Here is a 20733-nt window from a genome sequence, read left to right as displayed (position 1 = left end):
AATCTGATCATAGTCAAGACTCTCTTCAACAGAGAGGGAGGATGCCTCCTGAGCTTTATTAGAAAGCTTACATTGCAATAGTTTGGGCCACACATCTTTCAGTCACTGTATGCAATATCAATACATTCAAATGCACCAAAATAGGACTCAACTTCAGACTTGTGGAAAACAGGGACCAAGGAAACACTTTCACTCACATCAAACTCTGCAGTAGAAAGGAGAGCAAACATGTAGCAGCAGGAGAACCTGACTGCAGCTCAAACTGGCTCCACCAAATATCTGTCTCTGCCCTGGTCTCCAGTTTCTTTAACTCCAGCACCCTCCAGTGCTGAAACTCATGCTCTCGCTCTTCCCTTTCCAGATGAAGGCGAGCTAAATGCATTTTCAACCACGCATCTAACTCTGAGCCAGGATAACTTTGAAAACGGGTCAAATTGTGGCAACATGGCTGGTTTACTTCTGTCTTACTACTTTTATACCAGAGATGATTAACAGGCTGCTCCCCCGGCTGACTCCTCCACTGGAGAGGGCCCCTCACTTGAGGACCATATGGTCATATCCAAGCCAACAAACCAGAGATGCTGGTATGTTGAAAACCGCTTCATAAACTAAGCCCTCCAGAAGAGCCCCTTTCAACTCCTTTTCACCAACGTTGCTACAGAATGGGATACCATGATATTGAGCAATTTCACCCAAATCAGTTTTTCTACACCTATCAAACTGACATTAAGTGTAGGTGGCCATGAACTCATGCAACACGATCAGGTCATACTCACCAAGTGACACGCAGGACAGCAGCGAAACATAGCCTGGCTATTATTATGCGAGGCTAGCAATGCTAACTTTACAGCCAATGTAAAGCCTAATGCAACAACCTAGCGCCTTACAATCAGTTCACACCTGCAACACAATAAGACTGATGTCAGAAGACACACACAACAAACAGATGTTAAGTTTAGCCTCACCACAACAAACTTCCCCCATTTCTTTCATAACCCAAACTTCACCTTCCTGTGTTCTGGAGTGTTAGGGGCTGGAGGCAAATTCAGAGGCTGGGGCCCCGACAGGGAACTGGATCCTCCACGCAGGATTACTCCAAAATCAAAAGCAGGCGGATTAATAAGAGTTAGTAAAAACATAACTAAATATAAGTTATTTTTAGAGAACATACTTCCATCAAGGTAATAAAATTCCACAAAAAATCTGCAAAAAAACCCTACATTTCCACCAAATTTGACCAGAATTTGTTAGTTTTATTTATTTACATTTACTAGGTACTTTCATGTTTGGTTTTCAAATGTATTTTTATTAATTTTGTACAGAGAAAGTACAGATGCATCTTTTTCCCTTATGAGCGTTTGAGGTTATTGACTGCTTCCTCTGTTTTTCCCACTCAAGCTGCAGTGAGGGAGGATTTGTTGCTGAGTCACTGCTAAAATTGAGGCTACCATAGTGCATGCACATCTGTGTGTGTGTGTGCATGTGTGTTTTCAGACTTTTGTGTGTATTTGATGAAAACATTTCTTGTTAAAAGTATCAACATGCACTTACTATTTTGATATGTTCACCTGCTTGTTAAGGAACAGCTACATATTTCAGCAACTACATGGTGCTATGGTGCATCTAGGATTTGAATGAGAGCCATTCAACATAGGTTCTTTCAAAGATGTGAAGTAAACTCACATGTGTCATCTGGTTCTCAAATGACCAAGAACCACAAGAAAAGAGATTCGATTTTGACACAGGAGTTGTCCTCTAGACAGGGCCACAGGACTGGGTATTTAAGTATGAATCTCAAGACTCTTATCATACCTGATGATATCGTGCTTTAGTGGTGCATATTCCCAAATAGATTTTCTATTAATTAACAGAGAGCAGATGACATACACTAGCCTGGAGCTTTTAGAGAGTTCAGCAGCCCTAGGGTTTCGCCCAGTTTGTAATCCCACCTTGACTGTTGTCAAGTAATTCTTCCATGATGTTCATGTTAATCAACATTTACCAACCCAGCTATCACAGGAGTCACACATAAGCTACTGAGAAAAAATAACAAATAACAAAAAATGCTGAAAAAATAATGTGAATAATGATTCAGAAAATATCCTCAAATCCAGGTCCATCACTGACCATTTTGGGCCCGTGTACAAAGACTGAACTATACACTTGACCCAGTGGGGTCCTGGGATCCCTATTTTACATGTTCTCTTTACCAAAAATGACATACAATATTTCAATACCCTGTCCTGCATAATGACTTCATTGCCATTATGAGTTAAGGTTATTGTCTAGAATTCATTCACTCTGACATAGAGGTGTGGCTTCATGTTAATGTGGAGGGCTCAGTAGCCCACAGATGTCCCGTGCAGAGCTGCAGACTGGGCAGCAGCAGGACTCCCGGCCAGGACAGCCGTGACTGTGATGGGAGGGGCGGAGAGAGCAGCCGCAGCCGCAGCAGCAGCAGCAGCAGCAGTAGTCTGGGGTCCAACGTCTACTCTGCTCAGACTCGCAGACCCCCCCATTTGAAAAACCTCCCGACCCCAAATGTTCGTGTGCTTTTTAAGGCTTTTCCGTGAAACAGTAAGCGGCGGAGCGAAGTGAAGTTGACGAATCACCGAATTAGCGGCGTGGAAGGTGTTTTTGTTGATGTTTTCCTCTGTGGCCCGGTGTTCCCGGTGAACCAGGAAAATTGCTTGGTGTAGCTGTATCGGAGAGAAGGCTCGGGAGGAGGTGAAACTGCGGGATATGATGACTGAGAGACAAACGGCGACAGAGAAGATAACGGGTAAGCCGAGTCCGTGACCTCTAAACGGGGTTTCGTAGTTATTAGCGATGATGATCTGTGGGAGCAGTTCATGAGCTCGCAGTGCGCAGTTCGTGCTTTGGTGTGGTCCACCCTGGGACGCGTTCACATGCACCGGGGGGGTTACTGAGGTTCGCGGTCAAAATAAAGGCTGCTAACACAACATATTATTTCTTTATGATGTAATTTTACCAAGAACGCCTCTCCGACACCTCCACTGCAGTGCTGGGAGGCTGTACGAGCGGTTCCAAGGACAACCGCAGTGCACAGGACCTCGCCTACTGGCCTGCACGGAGCCGCACTCTGCACACGAACACCGTGATATAGCAAGTTTGTTACTTTTGCTCGTGTTTTCCAGACGGTGGCTGAGCTCGGTGTGGCGGGTTTTTAATAGTAAGCTGCAGCACACATACAGCTCAGTTCGTTCCCCCATATCGGTGCAGAGTCACATGGCCCGTCCCATCGGAGTTGTGACTCAATGCAGCAAAAAAGTCTGCACCACGTCCTCAGGTAACGCAGTGTTCGTCAGCCGCCCAGACTGTGGACACGACCGCGCACTGAGCTGCATCTCAAATCAGTGCCATACAGGTCCGGCGCTTTTATTAGACGGATTTATTGGATGTGTTTGATGAGTTTCCCGCGGTATCACTTTCTCCTGTCATAACAGTTCGGCGAACTCAGTTGGAATTTCTTTCATTTTATTGTTGTCCGCTTGTGTCAGTGCACAGACATTCATTTATTCCGAATCATTATCCAACAAATTTTGCAAATACACATCCCGCACAATTCGGCAGAAGCTCATTACAGAAGGCTGCTTTGGTTTGAAAAATGTTGAAAAATGTTGTTTCTCCATCATGATTTCACATCACAACCCGCTGCTGAGGGCGATAGTGAGCCATGTGTGCCAGTCCTAAAAGCAAGGATTTTAAAAACGCTGCCCAGTGATTCGCTGGTACATGAGCTCCGTTTCAGAAGTTACACTGATTTGTTTGACTTCAGGCGTCTTGCTGGTCGAGCTTTAAAGAACAGGGTTTAAATTTGGCAAATAGGTACGGCGTTTGGTTGGTTTGAAGTTCTTACGTAGAGGTACTGGGACGGACCATGACAAAGCTCCAGCGTTACGTAACGTAACTGATTGACTACCATAGAGACCTGAGGACGTGCTACAGGGATGAGAGCTAAATACCAGACATTGTGTGATCCCTGAAGCTAAAATGGTGGCTTGTGTTGTTGAAAGGTGAACTTCTAACTTGTGTAATAAAGTCAGAAGTTGCTTGTGACAAACTGCAAATGAATATATTTCGATCAGTGTCTGAGTTTTTAAAACCAAGTCAAATAACTATGGATGAAGTGCTTTTTTCTCTTGTATGTTCTCGGGTTTAACACTGAGCTCAACTGTCAAGACAAAAACATTTCTCATTAGATCCAATATGGCTAACTCTCAGTGTATAATACTATTTACTTTAGAGCTCAACAGCTTAATTTGTGTTTATCTTGCATTTTACAGCAGCACTTTGAGGATAAAACAGGCCCTTTGTTCATGATTCGTTCAAGCTGATATGCTGGCTGAACCTCTAAATGAAGCTTTCTTAAACTCACTATCCTCACAGTGAACCCAGGTGCTTGTTGTCAGCTGTACTGTGCCCACTTTACTTTTGTAAAATGTACGTATAGTAATTTATAGCGTTTAAAGCAAAATGATATCATCTCAGCCCTTTCCCAATGCAGGAAGTGAAGCATTACATATTTTCGTTGTCACTGGTTTCATTTCACTGCTCTCCACACTCGCTGTCAGTGAGTTCCTGGAGTTAAGTGTGGTTCTTGCTCATGAGATGATGGTAAAGGTGGCCTTTATAATCCTTCCAAGCAGCTTGTTGTGCTGTTGATAGTTTAGTTTTGGAAATCCCAATATGTGTTTCCTTGACAAGAGTTGATTCAAAGTGCTGGATGCCGTTTTGATCCACCAACCAGCTTTTGCGTGCCCCACAATACTTTCTTCACTTTTCTTCTTCAATACATCAGTCAATTACGCCACCTGCCCCCTAAACAGCACATTAATATTATTCCAAGATTACTGAAAAATAATTTTAGAATTTTTTTCAAATTCATTAAAAGGAAAAACTGAAATATCACATTGACATAAGTATTCAGACACCTTGCTATGAAAGATGAAATGTCGCTCAGGTCCCTCCATTTCTCTAGATCATCTTTGAGATGTTTCTACACCTTGATTGGAGTCTACCTGTGGTAAATTCAGCTGATTGGACATGATTTGGAAAGACACACCTGTCTATATCAGGTCTCACAGCTGACAATGCAGATCAGAGCAGAAACCATGAGGAGGAAAGAGCTGCTGCAGAGCTCAGAGACAGGATTGTGTCGAGGCTCAGATGTGGGGAAGAATATGAAAACATTTCTGCTGCATTGAATGTTCCCAAAGAGACAGTGTTCTCCATCATTACTAAGTAGAAGAGGTTTGAAACAACAAGGACTCTTCCTAGGGTTGCCTGGGCAGACAAACTGAGCAATCAGGTAGAAGGATCTTGGTAAGAGAGGTGACCAAGAACCTGATGGTCACTCTAGCTGAGCTCCAGAGATCCTGTGTAGAGAGGACAGGGAGAGGGAGCCTGGTCAGGGTTGAGGGAAAGCTGAACGGAGGATATACAGAAATATCCTTGGTCCAAACCTGATCCATTCCAGAGCACTCAGGACCTCAGACTGGACCAAAGGTTCACCTTCCAACAGGATAATGACCCTAAGTACACAACCAAGACTATTCAATTCAATTCAATTTTATTTGTATAGCGCCAAATCATAATATACATTATCTTGAGGCACTTTACAGGGTAAGGTTGAGACCTTACTTTGTTATAGAGAAAAACCCAACAGTTCCCACAAAGAGCAAGCGCTTGGTGACAGGGGGGAGGAAAAACTCCCTTTTAATAGGAAGAAACCTCCAACAGAACCGGGCTGAGGGTGGGCGGCCGTCTGCCTCGTCCGGTTGGGTTTAGGACAACACAGGAGTGGCTTAGGGACAACTCTATGACTGTCTGTGAGTCGCCCTGCCAGACTTGAACCCAATCCAACATCTCTGGAGACCTGAAAGTGTATCCACTGATGGGCCCATCCAACCTGACTGAGGCTGAGAGGATCTGCAGAGAAGAATGGCAGAAAATCCCCAAATCCAGATGTGCAAAGCTTATAGCGTAAGACCCAAGAAGACTGGAGGCTGTAATCACTGCCAGAGGTGCTTCAACTAAGTACTGAGGAAAGTGTATGAATACTTATGTCAGCGTGATATTTCAGTGTTTCCGTTTTAATACATTTGCAAAAGTTTCTAGTGTAGTAGTGGGGAGTTAGTGTAGCTAATTAATTAATTAGTTAAACGATTTTAGCTGCAACATAATTAAATATGAAAAAAGTGAAGGGGTTTGAAGATTTTCTGAATGCTCTGTACATTCTACTAGCATCACCTTTTTAGACAACTGTCAGACTGTCTAGGGACTAAGCAGACACTTTGCTTGGATAGAAGCAGGGACAACTCATAATTTCCTCAGTCTCCAAAGATCTTAATCCATCACTATGGAACATGGATTTGGGATTTTTCCATCCCTAATCCATGTTCCCTCTCTGTCTATCTGTCTATTGGAGGTAAACAAGTGCTTCATAATTATATGAAAAGTTACATCTTGCTTAACAATTTATTAATTAATTTATTAATTTCTGATTGCATAAGTGGCACCATTCTTTCAAAACAGAGCAGAATGGCAGGTGGTGATTTTATGACGTTACATTTGGCAGTTTTTCGAGTGTGGAAAGGCAAATGGAGTGGGGGAACGTACAAATTAACATACAACGTGAAGACAGGTGAGTGTAAAAATGAATGTGCCTACGGCTGAATCACAGCTTAAATATGGGGTAGTTATTTTTCAGTGACAGTTAGAACTGCGTTTTTTAGCGGCTGTTAAATTAAGTCCTCAACAGTCTGTCTCCATTGCTGCACTCAACAACATAACATCAGCCTGAATGCACCTGTGTATGTAATGTGACCCAGTCTAAGTTGTGGGTTTGTTGTGGGAAGTGAGTTTCTCCTGGGGTGTGAGAGAAGTAGCCTACCAGTGTGTTGCTGCAGTGAAGTGTGTGCCAGTGGTTACTAGGGCTGCAACGATTACCGGTAGTTGATAAAATCGTCAACGTCGATTATGAAAATTTGTTGACACGGAATTTTACTGTTGACGCATAATATTATAAGCAACCTCAAAGGATTTTGATTATGTTGTCATTGGCCACGCCAGACATTGTTTGAAACACAGTCTCTGTCTACACCACGCAAATGTTCTATAACTGCAGTGCACTACAGGAAGTGCTGGGTGCAGTAGGCTCAACTGACTACACCGACTGCATTCTGAATCTGAAGCAGCGAAGAAGAACGAATGAAAGATGGCGCAACCAAGTGTGAAGTGGGAAGTGAAGGCAAGGCCCAAACTTTCAGAAGTGTGCAATTGTTTCAGTGAAAGTAAAACAACAAAACAGGTCGAATGCAGATCACTGAAAAGCAGAGCTGGCGTAACATGGCAGCATGACGGTGATGCATGAGCACCTCAAACATAAGCACCCTTGGAGCCGTGACACCTAATGTTACTCCGGATGGGTACCTTTTACCGAGGAGCTGTTTATAGTGGTTGTTTACCTTTTGGAAAGAAGGTCTCAAGGATGACATTAACTATTTGAATGCTATGTCATGTCAGCTAATGTGTTAGGCCGTGTTCACACTTGGTGTCTTTTTTCGACAAGTGAAGCCGAGCAGAACACCTTTTCAGTTCAAAACAAGCTGACAGCGTTTTTACAGGTAAAAAAAAAAAAAAAAAACAACAGCCGAGAGCGTCTTTTACTGAATTCACTGCTTCTAAAGAGTTTTCAGATCTTCTTCAGTAGTCACATCGAGATCAGAAAGAGGCTGATGGCTCTCATTATCTTTACATGTATGCAGCAACTGCCATGCAGGCTGCCACGCCTCACAGGTATATACTTATTCTTGTTGATTATGCTGCTGCTAATTATGATGTGCTGCTCCTCAAACTGTCTCCTCAGCCTCGTTGCTGAAGCCGTGATCACAATCCACAGATGTTTTTACATTTGTGGATTATTTATTTTTTTTTAGATATTTTTTGGGCATTTTTATTGACAGGACAGTAGAGAGTGACAGGAAAGGGGCAGAGAGAGAGGGGAAAGAGTCGGGCCGGTCGGGAGTCGAACCAGCGCTCGCCAGCTGAGAGCATCCGCTCATGTGGTACGTGCCCTAACCACTCCGCCATCGGGCCACCTGGATTATTGTTTTTCATACTTTATTTCATACTTGAAAAAAAGAGCTTGTTCTCAATGTCCTTCCCTGTGTGAATAAAGGTTTGAATTAATGAATGAAAGAAAAGCACTAGATTTGCTTTATTAAATGAACACACACTTCCTCAGCCAGGATTCAGACTGAATTCTGAATGCTGAATTCATCATAATGTTACTGAAGTGTTGGTGACACAACTCGCAATATGAGGTCAGCAAAAATGATCAAGATCATTTCTACTAGGGATGTGAATCTTTGGGTGTCTCACGATTCGATTCGATTCCGATTCTTAGGGTCACGATTTGATTCAAAATCGATTCTCAATTCAACAGATTCTCGATTCAAATGATTCTCGATTCAAAAATTGATACAATGCATAGTCTGTTAAGGCAAATTATGGCATCAAAACAATACAGTTTGTATAAGATAATGTGATTGTTAAATAAAGTGATTCCAATGATGTAATCACACAAAGGCAAACTTAAGACAAAAGGCAACATTTATTCATGCTAAACTGCGTTAAACCTGCGTTCTCGACTACGCTGTAGGGACGCAGGTCCTTCGAGATAAAACAGGCGATGGATTTAATTATTTTTTTGGCCCATTCAGAGTTGGCTGGGAGTTTGTTGACAAATTAGTGTAGTGTACGTTGGCTGGCTGCTGGAGGTGGCTGTTGTTCCGCCGTCGCTCCTTTTAACTCTGGGTGGTGACATGCGATGTGTGTAAAAAGGAGAAGAGGGGGTTCTCCAGGAATTAGCTGGTTGGTTAGAGCGGCAAGGTGTATGGTGTGTGTCCCCGTTAAAAGACACGGATACAGATGTCCAGTTTGCGGTGGATTTATTTTGGCTGTGGTTCTATGATAAAGATACAAAACAACAATCAATACAGAACACACCATACATAATGTACATAACAACACAACTCCGGATATAAAGGACTGTATTCAGTAACCAAACATATGATGAATGACTCAAGTATTGTAAACAATCACCTCACGCGAGGCTCACAGCAACACGGTGAGAATTAGCTTCTAGCTGAACATCACAGCGGTATGGGCTAGCATTAGCAGGTACACAGTACACATTAACACAACGTAACGTTTGACTTGGACAGTGAAACATCATAAACTCACCTTCTGACATTTACACACAATAAACCCAGGATGTACAGGCAAATGTTGGATGAAAACAGGCAAAGGCAAATTACGAGCTGTTCACTGCTGCGCCAGGAGGAAAAAGTAAACTTACAGTTACGGCATCTCACACACAGGTGTGGTGCATTCAATAACGTCGGAACGCCTATGGTGCGTTCACCAGCGTAGAACATATGAAAACTCACCGTAAAACACAATATAAATGAACAGTATTTAACTGAAAACACCTAAACAACATGGGCTTTCTAACAGTTTTTTTTTTACAAGTTGCTGCAACTCTGTGTATGGAAGCCCGTGGGGGCGCGCAGAGAGACGGGGGAACATTAATAAAAAATCGATTTTTGAAGTTTATGAATTGATTCAGAATTGTGGATGATTAGAATCGCGATTCTTATGTGAATTGATTTTTTCCCCCACCCCTAATTTCTACATATTGTGTGATAAGTGGATAACGTAGTTATCATGACAGGCCAGGATCAGAGCTCTGAGAGTGATAGTGGATAGAAAACCCACTGTCTATGGCAGTCTTTTCTAGATTTAAGGGTTCTGTAAATGAGATTTTAAATTATAATATATCAGTGAACAAATATTTTCTACATAAAGATATAGTGGAGTGATGGCGTCCTGAGCAGAACAGAGTCACACCTCTTCTGTGCGTTTCTTTGTTCTCTGTTTTGGTAGCCGGCCTGAGAAAGTGGGATGTTTGTGTGTTTCAGTCTCTCCTGTTAAACCGTTGGCCTTCCCAACGCATGAGCCAACACACTGCAGTATGCAGCCTTCAGGTGACAGTGACAGTGTTCAGGTGAAAGTGACCCTCCAGAATTTCCTCTGCTGAAGAAACCACCTGTTTATCTAAATAGGCTCTGACAAAGCGAGATGAGACCAGAGGATGGGCCGTCTGTTCATCAGGACAACTGGCTCAGATCCCAGTCTGCTGGTGGACCATCAAAACATCCAGAAAGTTTGTTTGTATGACCGCAGATAAATCCAAGGCTGAATTCAGGCTTTCCCAGTCAGACTGCTGTTGGATCCTGTTCAGCCAGTAGACCATCAAAACCAGAAAGTTTTATGTTTTGTCTGTTCCAGTATCTTTACCAGCTCCCTCAGTGTCATTTGTGTGAACCTGGATCGATCTAAGGTTGAATTTCTTTCCCAGTCCAACCGTGGAGCCAGTACCTGTCTGTCTTTACTGAGATTGAGAACTCTACGAGCTGCTAAAGGCCCCAGCTGGACTCAGAACTGGTTTTCTTCTCCTCCATGTGTCAGTAACTTGATGCTGCATAATGTCATATGTCTATTTTCATTAGTGATGGCTACAGTAGCATGATAATATTAGCTGACTTGCTGTTAACAATATTATGAATTCGTTCAGCAAATGTTGCTATCACTAGCTGGTTAACTGTTAGCATTGCTGTGGAGCATATCACAGTAGGGGGGGTGTAGTAGGGAGGCAGTAGGGACAGTAGAGAGGACTCTGTTCGGATGGCCGAACAGAGGCCTGAGGTGTGGCTGACAAAGATCTGATGCTGGTTGACTAGTGCGACATCTAGTGTCAGTGATGATGGTTTACAGAACCTTTAAACTCTAATTTAATTTACCAGATCATTCCTTTTCTTTATCAGTCTTCTTTTATTTACAGCTGCCCTGGGGCAACCCTGGGGTCATGTTTTTGTAGGTGCAGGTTGTTAGCATAAATTCAGATGTTGTAGGATTTACTTTTCTAAGTATCAGAAGTATCAGAAGACCCAATTATGAGCTGGAAATCCCCAAATGTATTACATTTGCATCAATGGTAAGTTTTATTTATTATATTATATTATAATGTATTGTATTGTATTATATACAAGCATAATGTGTTTTTTTTTTATCGTGTTAATCGCGTGCTGCCAAATATTCTTTATTTTACACCATCACTGGTGCTTTTAGAGCGCTATGTTCTAGAATCTTTGGCTGCTACTATTTTGACCCTTTGACACACCCTTACATGTTGTCAAGCTGCCACAGACACTTCCTACAAAGATTTTACATGGCGGAGCAAGATACTTCATGGCAACTCATGTCTATAGGAGCAAAAGGGGGTCGGTTCCAGTCTGCATGAAGGGGCGTGTCGTAAGACCTAAAGCTTTTAAATCCACTGCCTGAATCGTCATTGGTGAAGATCGTGTGAGTTGGAAAATAAAAATATACCTTATCCAGAGCTCGTCTATGGATAAATAAATGATCAGACAATGATCAGACATCTTCATAATTGCACGTCAGACATGCTAACGATAGCTTCTAGTTCAGACAGACCGATGGTTATGTGTCGTCAAGCAAGAGAAAAAAGTTCTGAAATGCAAAATAATATAATTTTAATCATGTGATAAAACATGCGATTAGTTGCAATTAACTATTGAAATTCAGCAATTAATCGCGATTAAGAAAAAACTAATCGTTTGACAGTCCTAGTTATATTATATTATAGTATATTATTTTATATTATTGTGTCTTTAACTGTCTGTTCTACTCAGAGGAAGAGGAGGGAAACTACATAAATTTGGTCACTACAAAGGAATGTTGTCGGGAAAATGGGAGCAGGAGGCTCAGACAAGAGCCATGTGGAAGTGGAGGTCTGTGGGAGAATGGGAGGTCTATGAGCTGAGATGGGGGTGTGTGTGGAGGGGGGGCGGTACAAACGTCTGTCTGAACTGTGACATGATTCGCTCTGCAGATATTGTGGAGAAATCTTTCCTTCTGTTAACCCATCAAATCTTCTGAAAACTCTTTCACTGCAGACTGTACAAGTTTTGATCTTAAATGCACATGTGAGCAGCAGAGGCTCACAGGTGCCATCATCATGGCTCTTTGGCATGACAAGACATTCCCATGCTGTTCAGCGCCAGAGGATCCATGTGCATTATTCATCTAGTCTGAATCATGAATCTTACAGTCTAATCTCCAACTAGCAAACACACCAAAGTTACTGAGACACAAATCCAGCCTTGTCTCTTGCAAATAACAAGGTGGACGGAGGGTGTGAGGGAGAGGCTGCCTATCTGAGGTGGTCTTGACTAAGGTGGTCAGAATTTGTTGGTAGAATGATGACAGCAGAGGAAAGCTCAGCAGTCAGTATGAAGGTTTTTTAGCTGCAAGTTCTTGTGGACTGAAATGTTTCTTTAAAATGTGAAACTGCTCTGCTTGACTGTGAACACCTCCTCACTGTTGAATAATTCATTGGCCAATCAAATATGCACAAACCCCAAGAAAAGCATGGCTGCAGAATCAGATCTGAAAGATGAAGGCATGTAATTCAGCAAGAACACAAGAGACATCAAATACCAAAAAATCTCTTCATTGTGTAGCTATCAGGAGGTTTGCTTTTGCAGATATCTTAATAACTGTTTTCATATTTGTAGCTGAAAGTGAGTTGGTAAAGTGTGCTGTTCTCAAAGATTATACAGACAATGATGTGTTGAAGTGGATGTCAGCACAATAGTGATCTATTTTAGTCTAGTCTGGGTTGAGGGAATAGTTTTCAGTAATTGTGGCCTACTTCAGCTGATCTGAGGTTGTTATCAGTCTTTCCATTACATACGTCAGGAAGGAAAGCCATTGTTCAGCAGAGAGTGTTGAGGCATTTCCTCAGAGTGGGACTAAAACGCTCTCCCCTCTGCAGGAACCTGTCTCACTCTGTCTTTGTGTCAGATGTCTGGGTTCATTGTTTCATATAAAAGTCTTTGTTTCTTTGTTGAAACCCAAAAAAATGCACCAATAGGGTCTAATAAACATCTTTTTCACTACAAGTCACACTCTGTCTTGCAACTTAGATGTGGAAATTATTATTATTATTGACCTTTACCTACAGTATATACAGCTGTTCATTGTCTCTCTCTCTCTCTCTCTTCCTCCTCTCTCCCCCCCCACCCTCTCTTTCTCTTCTTTCTCTTCTCAAACCCAACCAGTCGAGGCAGACCCCCCCACACACCGAGTCTCGTTCTGTAGGAGGCTTCCTCCTGTTAAAGGGAGTTTTTCCTCCCCCCGTTGTCAAATGCTGCTCTTTATGGAAACTGTTGGCTTCTCTCTATAACAAAGTAAGGTCTTGAACTTACCCTGTAAAAGAGCCTTGAGATAATGTATAATATGGTTTGGTGCTATACAAATAGAATTCAGGTGAATTGAAACATGAAGAAATATTGCAGGTAGTAGGTATAAGTGATAAGGAAGCAGCTGATTTGACAAGCTGTTGGCTTTTTGAATGTCTGTTCTCTGCACTCTGGGGGCACTTGAAGGGGTCAGCAGCAGTGAAACAAACAGATGTGTATTACTTCATAACAAGCAACAAACACAACACTATCCAACATTTTACTACTGCATCTGTTCTGACCAGGTCAACCAATACTTCAAGATGAAGAGCAGCCAAGTACTCAAGATCTCCAGGCCCTCAGTAGTACTGAGAGAGAGAGGAGGCCATTCAAAAGGAACTGGAATCAGCTGGTACTGACCTCAACCACACTCTCCATCTGTGAATAAACGTTTTCTGCACATATAAGCTTGAAAATAATCAAAACCCACCCTGGTGTCTGTCCCACAGCTGCTTTACTTGCCTCCCAAGCACATGTAAAGATGATGCTGTTGTTCAGGCTGGTGCCCTCTGAAATTTTCTAAAATTACAGTGGATACACAAGGAAGAAGCTAGTATTAAAGTCTCACAAGATGCTTCAAAGTTCAGGTAATGTGAAGCCCCATGTTAGAGGATGTGAAATTCCTGTGGTGGAAAAGGAACAGCCTGTCTTAAAAAGGCTGCTGTGGCTGCTGATACCTTGCTGTCCTGATATTTCTTTGCGAATGTAAAGCAGAGAGATGAGAGGCCTGCATGTCTTGCATTAGGATGTCTCTATCAAGCCACTTTTACACAGGGCAAAAACTGCACCTGCATCTGGCTTATGTTGTCAGTGTGAAAATCAAAGATTACAACCAAGTGAATGCTGCTGGATGATGTAATTGACAACTTTGACTCTTACACGTGAACGTGGTCATGGCCAATAGGTAAACTCCATGTTAACTGCACCATTTGATAACCAGCTTCATCGGACAGGTTATCCAGGACGGACACTGTTGGGTTCAGTGAAGCCAGATAACAAAAAGTATCCTGGGTATGTTGAACTTGCTGTAGTACAGGCCTCTGCTGCTGCAGCCACACTTACTGCTGCCATTTCACCTGTTCACTGTTCCTGACTTCTCTTCCAGTTTTATGTCGGACTAGGACACTTGTGAGGTTATTATACCGCCCTTGCAAGTCCTGGGAGATCACATGACCAGTACCTAAGACATCTACGGTACCTTCGGTTCTGTAGAAAACAAGTACCATCAGAATCTAGGCATCAGGTCTGCTGAAAGTCCTGCAATGAGATCACCCCACAGTCAGACTCGTGTATATTCCACATCACAGAGGGTGAGAATTAGAATGGATCTGTTTACAACATCATGAATCCCCTGACTGAAACACATACCTGGAATTGCTGGAGTTTGTGTTTTGATCCTTGTAGGACCAGACTAATGCATGAGGCTGGTGTTAGCCAGAGCCACAGCCGCTGATGCATTGAACAGTTTATAACAGGTGTCTGTCCATGGAGTCATACCAGGACTATGGTTATAAAACCTGGCTCTTTCATTCACATGGCACAATATGGATATGAGTTTGAATATCCCAGGGTTTTCCAGAGGATTTATCCACCATGACAACACTCAGGAATGTTTGCTGTGTAAATGATCATAAAGCTGGTGAGTACCTGCAAGCTGGTGGCAGCTTCATCCTAAAATGTGTTGGCATTCATGCTCTAAAACCCATATCGTTGTATATTATAGTGTTTTGTGCAGATCTGTGTGAGATTTAGCTATAACTGAATGTGTGTGGATTTGTATGTGTGTGTGGTGGCTATAACCAGTCAGGCAGTTTCTCTATGTGTCTGGGCTGACAGCCAAGTGGATGCAGTGGGCTGGGGAGAGGGGGGAGGGTCTTTCTCTCTACATGGCCTGAATGAATGGAAGTTCAGATGGGAGGAAGAAACAGCACATTCTCTTTGGCTTTATGAATGTGGCTCTTTGATAGTTGATTTTTTGTTTTTGCTTCTGAGATTGCTGCAGTGAATTTAATGAGGCTCTTCTTCTGTTGTTGTAGGTAACAGTCTGTGCCTTGCTTTGTATCTGCGATGGAGCTTAGCCACGAGTGTCTGCATGACTTACGTGTTATCATCTTCTCTGGTTTCACACAGCCTCTCTGTGGACATCTGTGTGCATGCCACACATGGTAAATATTGAGCCACACGTGGAAGAACACATATATCCCATATATTGCCCATATATCTGACGCAGGTGTTTGGTGTAAGCAGAGTTTGAACATCTCTGTCAACACATCTTTTTTTCTGTCTCTGTCACTTCTCTGTCACCCACACACATCAGTGCCTTTGAGGAAAGATTGTCTGAAAGTGTTTGCTCTTGTCTGTGAGAGAGAGAGTGCCAAGGGGAGAGCGAGAGGAGCAAAATGTGAATTTCATGCGTCTTAAAACAGTTATGTGACATTTTATACTCAATGTTATTGATATAGTCATTTACTACATCCTACATCCATGATGCATTGAGTATATGTGTGTATATCGCTCACCCCTAATCGCCATATTTTAATGAGTATTGCAGCTTGCTCCTCTCTATGATGGTCTGCTTTTCACCCTCCCTATTCAAAACAACTATAAACACTTCTGTCTTCCAGTGTGGTCTTAATAGTTCATTTCGAACATACTATGCCCACAACAGAAGTCATGCCATGTTGCCCCAACCCATGAGCACCTGTGTTTCCACTGCAACCTCATGGCAGGGATAACCGACGGGGCTGCTCAAGCCCACCTGACATGGTCCTTATGTGGTTTGTGTGAATGAGTACATCTCCAAGTTGTCCTCATGCTGTCCTGTGGACTCCCTGCTGCACAGCTGCAGCTTGCTTGAATGGCAGGAGCCCACGACTCATAACATTGAAAACATAATGAAATTTCCTCTTATGTATTTTGCACAAACGTAGCTGATGGTAACATACACAGATTAACATTTTATTTTACTAAAATTTCAGAAATGTGTTTGAAACTTGGACATTTTACAGGAAACATATGTAGTCTTTGAGCGATCTATATTTGGCCAGAGCTGTTAATGATGTTGGAAATCAAGATGGAGATACAGTGGAGCCCACAGGCTGAGAGGTGGTCTCAGACTGTTGGACTCCACTGTACCTTTCTTCTATCAGTTGAAAATAGTCTTTAAAAAGGCTTTAAAAAGCAGATTTTTACATGGACTTTCACTGGTGGGTGAGAACAGCTGTCTGGGTCTTGGTGGTTGAAGGGTTGCTGGTGTTGTTCTCTCTCCCTTGAGTGCCAGTTAAAAGCTGCTTTTTTCCTCAGCCTCTGTGAAACTGACCATAGTTCAGCAAATCAAAGGACAACAAAATGTACGAGAAAGTTAAAGACTTCCCTCGTTTATTGATGTGAGTCTTTTAAAGTCAAAGCAGAAGTGCTTGATCATTTTACTGACCACACTCTTAGTTCAGGCCTCTGGGTAACAGTCATTTGGGGAATAGATGGAATGTGAAGCCAACAGGAAGTGACTGCTCCTGCCTTCACATCCCTCTCAGCTGCAGAGTAAACACTGCAATGACAAAATGAGTTCAGAAGACTTCTCAAAGAAACACATTTCCTGTTTAATTTTACTCATCTGTCCGCACTGTGTGGATGGTGGATGTCCTGCAGCCTCTCATTTCTGCCATTAATGCTGTTAAACGTACCAGTACATTTATTAAGTGCTACAGTTGTGATGGAAAAACGAGTGATTTTTCTTTAAAAACAAGAGTTACTTTAATTCTTATCTCTACCTGAGGAGCTGAGGTTGCCACACTGACCTGTGGACTCACCACACCACAGACTGATAAAGCATTCAATTTGTTTGTATTGAAAAAACACAACAGCAAGGACACAGTTACAAACACACACACAACATGCTGTGGAAGTTCTTCTCCGTGAGTAAAGAAGACACAAAGCTGCAGCTAGTAAAACCTGTGAGGTCAAAGTGAGAGGAGGAGGAACAAAAACTAGTGTTACACCGCTGATCTCACCTGTGCATGACGGCTACCTGCTGAGCTGCGCCTCCAGGTGCTCAAACACTCACAAAACTCTCCACCTGCGTCAGACATGTTAAATGGCTCTGGCACTGGCCAGGTTGTTCTCTCGCTTGCTTGAACATTTGACAGAAATGCATTTCATTTAAACAAAGTTCAACCATATCCACTCTGAAGCTGAGAATACCAGTGATATTGTTCTGCATGTACGAAGAGTTTTTTATTCCTGAAGAGCAGCAACACACAAACAGTGTGTTGATCAATTTTTAAACCAGTTTTATTTTTACAAGTCAGGCTCAGCTTCTAACATATTATTGTAAATGTGAACAGCAAACTTTAATGCTTTATTTTTGTAGATTTGCCAGAAAATTAAATTTTTCCCTCTACAATGAAAAAAAAGTGGAAAAATGGATTTGCTGACCAGATGTAGGGTGACACAGTGGTTAGCACGGTTGCCTCACAGTGAGAAGGTTGTGGGTTTGAACCCGGGGCCTGGGGCCTTTGCAGTTTGCATGTTCTCCTCGTTCTCCTTGTGCCTCCAGGTACTCCGGCTTAGGTTATATGGCAATTCTAAAGTGTCAATGTGACTGTCACGCTCACATTGACACTTCCCTGTGACTGGTGACCTGTCCAGGATGGGCCCTGCCCCTGCCCCCGCCCTCGCCCTCACCCAGTGTCAGCTGGGATTGACTCCATACTGCTTATCCTCTTGTATGATAATGATTTCTAAAAGCCTTGCTGTGATGCTGTGGTGGAGGAATGTAATGCCGTACAGTGTCTGGAACAATTTTATTAAAAAGTGAAAATGGATACAGACCGATAACCTTCAACAGGGTGAAGCACGGATCAAAGTCAGTTGACTGTAATTTCACTGATCGTTCAGGAATTTCAAGGCCAATCACATAGCTTTAAACAAGTGATGTCATCATGTATGTTACATGTCAATCATGTAAATGACCTGGAGTCTAAGCACTGTATGGTATTGATTGGTATGAGTTCACCTCTACTTACTTTTTGTATTGAGTTAGAAGTGGGATTGAAAGTTGTGATTGACAGCACATAGCTGCTGTTTAGAAACTTCTTATTACATGGAGGTAAACAAAGTGAGCGCACACAATAACAAAGAATGGCTTAGTCAAACCTCAGTGATGCAGGACTTGAGATCCTATTTACTACAAGAGCAATCACTTTACTTCTCTAATCGTGATTTGATTTTTATGGCCATTGTGGGGAATAAAAAGACAAGGTTGTAAAGGTGATTTTGGGAGTGGGCTGCTGGGGCCATGGAAAGATGGGCTGCATGGTGGCTAGATGGAGTCTAACCACAGGTGGTCTGTAATTCTGCACCATAATTGCCTGGCAGAGTGTATTATGGGTCTTCAGACCACTCATCCACTCTGTAGGGGTGGACGAGAAAAAAGGATGAGTGAAGCGGAAAAATAGGATGGATAACATGATGTCCCGTCGTGAGACAATTCTGCCAGACACTTACAATACGTCAAGGGAGTATTATTATTGTGTGGATTCAAAGGACACTTTCTGTGAACGCTATTAAGCCAGACTAATGAAAATGATGGTGGCAAATGGAGAGATAATCTCCAATTCAACTGAAGTGTCATTGTGTTTTAAAGACAGGTGCAACAGACGTTTTCTGATGTTTGAATTGAGTGGACGTCATCAGTCTGCAGCTCTTTACCAGGAGAAGAGGCAGCTTTTCCCTTCTCTGCCATCTGCAGGCCGCGAGTGTTCAGAGTTCAGGGACAGAACCTCAGGACTCATTTGGAGTCCAGTACCTGGTTCTGGTACCTGGGCAATTGTGGCTGTGCTGGCAGCATCCACTGTCCAACTCACGCAGCTCACAGTAATTCACCAGTGTTGTTTCTCTTCTTAGATACCATCCAAAAGGCTTGTTATAAAAACCTCCTGTTAGCTTTAGGGATCCAACTGAGGACGAAGAACGCTTTAAACCAACCGACCGTTTCCATAGCAACTTGATCTCTTTTTTGATTCAATAATTTTTCAAACAAAAATGTCCAAAATACCTTGGGCTCTGGGAAATTATTGCTTCACAATTTTTTGACAAAATGATGAATAAAAAAAAATCAAGAGAATAATCAGCAGATAAAATGGTGAAATTACTCTGGGTAAAAATTGGCAGTATTACACAAACACTCTTGTCACACTCACAACTGTCCCTGGCAGGCATTAGAACTAACTCGGGGCAGGGGCAGACAGACAGTGATCCAAAATAACAATGCAAAATTATTCCAACTAAAAGGTAGTGTCTATAACATACATCAGCTTTTCACCAGCTTTCAACCATAGCTCATGGTTTTCATCACAGTGTGAACAGAGTTTACTTAGTTATTACTGTGACCTTTTAACAAACTGTGGTAACAGGTGGGGATATCTGTACATGTGGGGAGATGAAATGTAAATGTCCTCCCTGAGCTTTCTACAGCTGTCCACTGACCTCTGGTAAAACTGGTGGACACGGCAAGCAGTTTTGGTCTGGTGTCCACAAACAGCTATTTCTGGTGTTCATTCAGTCTCTTGTCCCTGACAGCTGAACAAACTCCACCCACTGATGAAGGCTGATATATGGTCAAAAGCTCTGGAATAAGCTAGTAAGTGGACTTTGAGTTAATATTATTTTGTTCCCAGGGAATAAGCTTTCACACTTAAATACTACAAGGTATTGTCTTTATAACAGAATACACTGTAAAAAGTAACCATGGTTACAGCTGTATGCTGTTCACATCTGCCAACCAGATGTTCCTCACATCTTAAAGCCCAGCATAACAAAATGAGCAAACAACAAAACTGATTAGTGCTCTCCATATTCAGCTGAATGCACATATTATCAGTAAAGTTACAGTTTTGCTCAGAGGAAGACGTTACACAAACTGTCAGAAACCCTGCAGGTTAAAGTAGGCCAACACAATTATTAGAGAAACACACTAATAGAGCAACATTAAGGCCCTACAAACAACCGCAACAGTCTCTGGATGAGCTGGAGTTACATAGAGTTAGTTACAGTTACACAGCTGCAGACCATTTTCTCACTTTCATCTGCTCACTCCTCGACTACTGCAACAGCCTCTTCACCTGCTTCAACCAAACATCTATCTGTCAGCTCCAGCTGTTCAGAACTCAGCTACCAGGCTTTTAACAACATCCAAGAGAAGTGACCACATCACGCTGGTTTCAGCCTCCTTGCACTGGCCCCCAGTTCACTGTTATGCTCTTCATGGCCTCTCTCCACACATCTGACCTCTTATTTGCATATGAAACTGTTTGTAGCCTGA

The 20733-nt window shown here is 42.5% G+C and overlaps 1 protein-coding gene across 18 annotated transcripts in view; it reads left to right on the top strand.

Moving 5' to 3' along the window:
• The first annotated feature begins 2413 nt into the window (after window positions 1–2413).
• hspa12a (heat shock protein 12A) overlaps window positions 2414–20733 on the top strand; it is a 57706-nt gene continuing 39386 nt past the window's right edge. For 3 of the 18 annotated variants that reach the window (XM_071481518.1, XM_071481519.1, XM_071481512.1), the window contains exons 1-5: window positions 2414–2782; window positions 13233–13361; window positions 13658–13764; window positions 13862–15051; window positions 15449–15577. In XM_071481518.1, the coding sequence (XP_071337619.1) occupies window positions 15006–15051; window positions 15449–15577 (175 nt within the window). In that variant the 5' untranslated portion in view covers window positions 2414–2782; window positions 13233–13361; window positions 13658–13764; window positions 13862–15005. The other 15 variants (XM_071481530.1, XM_071481523.1, XM_071481531.1 and 12 more) reach the window with 12 other exon arrangements.

Source organism: Trachinotus anak, unplaced genomic scaffold (genome assembly GCF_046630095.1).
Source record: "Trachinotus anak isolate AG129_WGS33_773 ecotype Australia unplaced genomic scaffold, CSIRO_AGI_Tana_v1 ptg000007l, whole genome shotgun sequence".
In the NCBI taxonomy this organism is placed as follows: domain Eukaryota; kingdom Metazoa; phylum Chordata; class Actinopteri; order Carangiformes; family Carangidae; genus Trachinotus; species Trachinotus anak.
Note: the sequence above shows the minus strand (reverse complement) of the source record. Positions and strands in the feature narration are given on the sequence as shown.